This window comes from Saprolegnia parasitica (assembly GCF_000151545.1).
Source record: "Saprolegnia parasitica CBS 223.65 unplaced genomic scaffold supercont2.351, whole genome shotgun sequence".
Lineage (NCBI taxonomy): Eukaryota > Oomycota > Saprolegniomycetes > Saprolegniales > Saprolegniaceae > Saprolegnia > Saprolegnia parasitica.
In genome coordinates this window covers 1-5,185 of record NW_012156745.1, presented here as the reverse complement: position 1 = coordinate 5,185, position 5,185 = coordinate 1, and the positions used below count along the sequence as shown (strand labels likewise).

Sequence of the window (5,185 nt, the reverse complement as noted above, 5' to 3'; positions counted from 1 at the left end):
CGGTATTCGAGATGTCCGAGCTATCGCCGCTCGATCTCGGCGCAGCGCTGGGCGACGACGCGCGGCGGACGGCGTGGACCGCCGCGCTCGCGAGCCGCATCGAGCGTCTCCGACGGCAAAGTCCGCTAAGCTACGAAGACTATGGCGCAAATGCAATGTACCTTACAAAGACGACGTGCCATGACGTTGCCATGGACGCACCCAGGTACCACCACCGTACTACATGACTGCCGACTGAAGGGACTCAGCACCGCAGTAGGAGTGGCCTCGTGGATCGTCCGAGCGACGAAGCGGCGCTTCAGCGCGTTCTTCTCGCCTACGCTACGCGCAATGCGCAGATCGGATATTGCCAGGGCATGCACGTCCTTGGCGCCATGCTACTGCGGCATCTGCACGACGAAGCGACAGCGTTTTGGTGCGCTTTTGTCGTCATGGCCTTGGATTCGATGCGTCAATCGACTAGGGCACTGGCCATAGTTCTGGAAGAGCTTATGATCGCGTATCACACGCCCGACATGGCAGGACTCGCCGCCGACCACGCCGTCTTGACAGCGCTCCTGCCTACATTGTCGGCGACTCGGATAGACGTGCGGCGTTGCGCCTCATGCTAGACGCGTAGGGTGCCGGAAGTTGCTGCGCGGCTGACGACTGCGCGGCTCGAGCCGCCAGTGTTTGCGACCAAGTGGTTCGTGACTGCTTTTGCAAATACACTGCCGCTCCGCGTCGCTGAGCGCATCTGGGATGCACTCTTGCTGCGCGTGGCGTCGTCGTCGGCCGACGCTGGCTGCATCTTGCTCGGCACCGCCGCTGCACTTTTGGCAACGCTGGAACTGGCCGACGTTCCGATTGACGACGACCCGGCGCTACTGCTGCAGTACATACAGTCCATACCCGACAAATGCGTGGGGTCTGTCGAGGACCAAGACGCCTTCTTGGCCCGCGCGTTTGCCTTGACCGAGCGACTTTGCCCCTTCGAGGTACTTGACACTTTGATACAAAGCTGATACCCACGGCATGTAGGTGTCGCAACTGAGAGGCGCCTACGCTTGCGAGCAGACAATGCAAGCGGACGCCAAGCGTCGCCTAACTGCGAGTCCGTCGCCGGCTTGGGCCATCGCCATCTATAGCGCCGAGCCGACAAAGTTGTGTCCCCGCGGTTTTTCACGGTGGCGAAAATCGAAAAAGACGCCACTTTTGCTCGACTATGACGTGGCGTTCGCGCCAGGTACACTGCACACTAGTATGCCACGGCAGAGACCGACTCTATGACCCTAGGCGCTCTTGGTCTCGTGCTTACACAAGACAAGATTGACAGTGCGGTTCGTGTGTATGGGTACATCGCGACGACCGCCATCGGGAAACTGTACGCAGCTTGCTGCATCTGGGAAGCTGACGCCATGCTAAAGGTGCAACATGATCCAGCCCGGCGACGCCATCATGTCGGTCAACGGTGTGGATTGCGCGGGCCAACCACTGCTCCATGTACGCCAGAACGACGGTGCTGAAACACCTGGGTGATATTGCGCATGGGTGTAGGTGGTCCATGAGCTCGCAGCACGCACCGATCGGTATCGCATCGTACGATTCCAGCGCACGGTAAAGCGCGCGGTCGCAGCACGGACGACGAAATCACCCATGTACTCGACCGAAGGGCAGGTGCATGCATCGCCCATGGCGCCGACAGCCTCGTTTGCCAAGCTCTTTGCGCGTCATCGTAGTCCCCACATGGCCTAACCCACGACAAACTTCATTCAAAATCAACTAAAACGACAACGTCAAATTGTGCAGTGTTGGGTCCGACTCGGTCGGGTCGAGCGCATCTCGAAAGGCAGCGTTTTCTACATACAGCAGCATCAACCTCCACGACCTTGTCGCGATGCGTACCGGCTTTGAGGAGAGCATCGAGGTCCAGCGTCTTTGGCAATGGACGTGCCAGTGTCAGTAGCATCTCGTGCTACGCCAGAGTCGTCAAATCACTGGATATTGCGCGGCGGTACCTGCGCTTCCAGAAGCGTCAGCATGCGGTCGTTTTGGCGTTGCAGGTGCTGCAGCTGCGCGCGAACGCCGTCCGTGTCCGCGATGACGTCCACTACGAACAATTGAATCTCGCCTCCAAACATCTTGCTCTTGTTTACATACCAGGCAGCGTCTTGAGGATTTTGGCACGGTGCGACGCATCTTGGCTCGGGTATTTGCGCTTCGAGAGGACACAGATTGCTGTTGTAAACACAGGGGCGAGGTCGTCCAAGTTGACAGGGCACTGCTCCACATAGGGCTCAATCTTGAGCTTGAAGCGCTGCCCGTCCTTGCGCCGGCTCACCTGCACCCTGTTGATAGGACCGCCAAATTGGTCAGAGATCCCACCTTCTCCAGTCGAAAGTGAATCGTCGCACTGCGCGTGTCGTCGCGAATCACGATCGCGTCGTACTCGTCGCCAACAAAGCGGAAAATGTCTTGGTCGCTCTCGTCCACACGTTTGCCTACGGATGGCTGAGAACGCGCGCGACATGAAACCGCCATGGTACCCGACTCGTAGTAGAGGCTGACGCGAAGAGGGATCGGGGTGAACGCCCGCGACGACGACCGCACGAGCTCCTTCTTGCAATTGAACTCGAGCAGCGAGATCTCGGTCGTGAGGTAGTTGGAGCGTCCACCTACGCGGCGCGTTCATCCGCATTCTTCGCCTATATCTCGTCGGATCATACCTTCGTCCTTGTAAAACTCGGACGGGGGTTGCTTGGTCACAACCAATCGCCGCGACGTCCCGGCCATTTCCACACAAAATCCAAGAGTGAATTCAACGAAGCCGAGCCCAACGTGATTGAAATCGACTGCATCTACCAGGGGCGCGCGGGTCATGCGCTGAGATGGGCGAGGACCTCGTCCTATGCTTGCCGGTGTTCCGGCCTCGGGATATGATGGCGCGTCAAGCATGGAGCCGAGCATGCTGCTACTTGCTGTCCGACGCAAAGAAAGCGTGGGGATGCGGCATTTCGATTGGTACGTATTCGCTGTTGACGTTGTCCGCGTCCAACGTCTTGTATCGGTGGAGGCTGCATCGATAGCCTTGGCGACAGTGCTGGTCCAGGCCAAGTCGACGAGCTCCAGAAGCGATGAGGCAAAGTCGTCTGGCCGTCATCCGGGCGGTATGTGACTGCAAGGCCGTAGCCGAGCGATCGAGCGCGTCAAGGTACGCCGGCGACACAAGGAGGAGCTGGTATTTGACCTTTTGTGTGGACGATGCCATTTCTGACACTCGCTGAAAACCGGCGGTAAGTACAGAGTGTGGACACCCAGCCCATGAAGCAGAACCTGCTCAGTTTAAGCGCACCCATGACCATGACCGAGGCTTGATGGCAAGGATACATACTATTTTTCAATGCGTGCATGTATAATGCTATTGTACGGGCCATTTCGGATCGCGTATCAGTCGGAGCCTTATATCTCATGAACTACGACAGCTACGAACAATCTACTCTAAAATGCGGTGTACCGAGAAGCTCGCTGCGAGGCGCCTGCGACAGTACCTGGTACCAAGGGTATATAATAAATGTGCGACAGTAATAAATGTGCGACAGTACCTGGTACCAAGGGTATATAATAAATTTATTATATACCCTTGCTGGTACGCATCAGACAAGGGAACATTGTAGATTCAATTGGCGTCCTCTAGATTTCTGATGTTGCGGTGCCGCAGCGCATCCGCCGACGTCATGCAGCGAAATCAGAACTTGATTTTGTCTCGAGAGAGGAGGGAACATTGCTATACAAATGCGCGCGATCGAATCATTCTTGCGGTACACTTGACTCGGAGTCGTTCACACAATATCTAGGAGGACCGGCGCTTCAAATGCAAAGCAGCCACGTACTATCGTTCTTGCTCGGTCGACCAAGCAAGAAAGGTCGACCGCACGTGCGACGCTCGACAGTACGGTGCACTGCAGGCAAGCACGCGATTCGCTATACACACGCAACCACGTCGTCGAGACCCGATGTCGCGTTCGAAACAGGCGTTCGAACCCCTTCGACTGCCAAGGTCTGGATGACGGCATTCCGCCATTCAACCATAGTATACCACTACTTCTAGCTCATGCTACGCTCGCGAGGGTGCGGACCAGGGTGCGGACCGCAACCGTCGAATAATAATGTCCTTGCTGCTGTCACGACACGCCACGTAGAGACGACGACCAACTCGGTGGTGGTGGCATGGAATTTGGAGCTCTTATCGGTGTCATGGCACCGCCGTCAATAATACCGAGCTTACGAGTTTTCTCGGTACCGCTGGTGCCGCTCGCGTTCCGTGGTCGACCTGGTCAGGTGGTGATCGTTGTGTACCTAGGATTGCGTCCGCCTGTCGGCTAGAAACCAACACCGGCGACCGACACATAGAAAGCACTACGTACCGTGGTGCTGCACCGCTCCTCCTCTCCACTTCTCCGGCGAATCGTCGGCCGACGAGGCACGGACTTCGCGCAGGTGCGGACGCTCGATGTGCAAAGTCAGGTTGAAGTTGTTTCGGCCAATCAGAGCGCGCCCATCATAATTCACTGGATACCTGCGTCATCGCAGCTCACCACGTGGGGCAGATCAGCGACCGCTCGGTCATCGGGAGCCCCGATCACGATCCTTCGACGTCACCGACACGGCGCGCCCTCGCGCTTCACTCGCAACGTAAGGACTACTACTTCAATTATTAGGGCACTTTAATAGGAACTAACTAACTACTTGCTACGCGACTAGGCCTCAAAAATGTGCTTGAGAATCTCAACCTCGTCGTCCGACCACGTCTCGGGCTCCGTCATGTCCATCTCTTCCAGATCAAACTCGGGGCCAAGGTCGTCGGCGGTCAGCATCTCCATCTCTTCCATCTGAAGGCCCGGCTCGAGCTTGATCGTCACGTCGTCGTCTTCGTGCTTGACGAAGGCGTCATCCATGGATTCGCTCTTGATGCGAGCGTCCGGCGTGGTCGTCTTGGTCGTTGTCGTCGTCGTCGTCTTGGGCTCCTTCTTGACGGGCTTGGCACCGCGTCGCTTGGCGTCCGACTTTCGCTGGTTCTTGTTGTGTTTTAGCCGGTGCTCTTCGCAGAGCGTGTGGGCTTCGCCGCTAAACTTGAGCGTGCGCTCGTTGGGGCACCGGCCGCTCTTGTACTTGCAGCGGCCGCGGTACGCGTCCGACTTAAGCAAAT

General features: G+C 57.2%; 3 protein-coding genes across 3 annotated transcripts; 1 reads left to right on the top strand and 2 right to left on the bottom strand.

The window, feature by feature from the left end:
• Positions 1-11: 11 nt before the first annotated feature.
• SPRG_16689 (hypothetical protein) lies at positions 12-1,772 on the top strand (the record flags this gene model as incomplete). The annotated part of the gene is made up of 8 exons (XM_012355995.1): positions 12-205; positions 260-415; positions 464-568; positions 620-977; positions 1,021-1,225; positions 1,276-1,363; positions 1,407-1,482; positions 1,537-1,772. The coding sequence occupies 8 exons, from the start codon at positions 12-14 to the stop codon at positions 1,732-1,734; spliced, it is 1,380 nt and encodes a 459-aa protein (XP_012211385.1). The 3' UTR covers positions 1,735-1,772.
• Positions 1,773-2,131: 359 nt separating this feature from the next.
• Positions 2,132-2,772, bottom strand: SPRG_16688 (hypothetical protein; the record flags this gene model as incomplete). Its single annotated transcript, XM_012355994.1, has 4 exons — positions 2,132-2,320; positions 2,365-2,480; positions 2,526-2,654; positions 2,706-2,772. 4 exons carry the CDS (start codon positions 2,770-2,772, stop codon positions 2,132-2,134), a joined length of 501 nt encoding a protein of 166 aa, XP_012211384.1.
• A 1,964-nt stretch (positions 2,773-4,736) lies between these two features.
• On the bottom strand, positions 4,737-5,174 carry SPRG_16687 (hypothetical protein; the record flags this gene model as incomplete). The annotated part of the gene is made up of 1 exon (XM_012355993.1): positions 4,737-5,174. A coding segment is annotated over one exon (438 nt), but the record flags the coding sequence as incomplete, so codon positions are not given.
• Between the last annotated feature and the right edge of the window lie 11 nt (positions 5,175-5,185).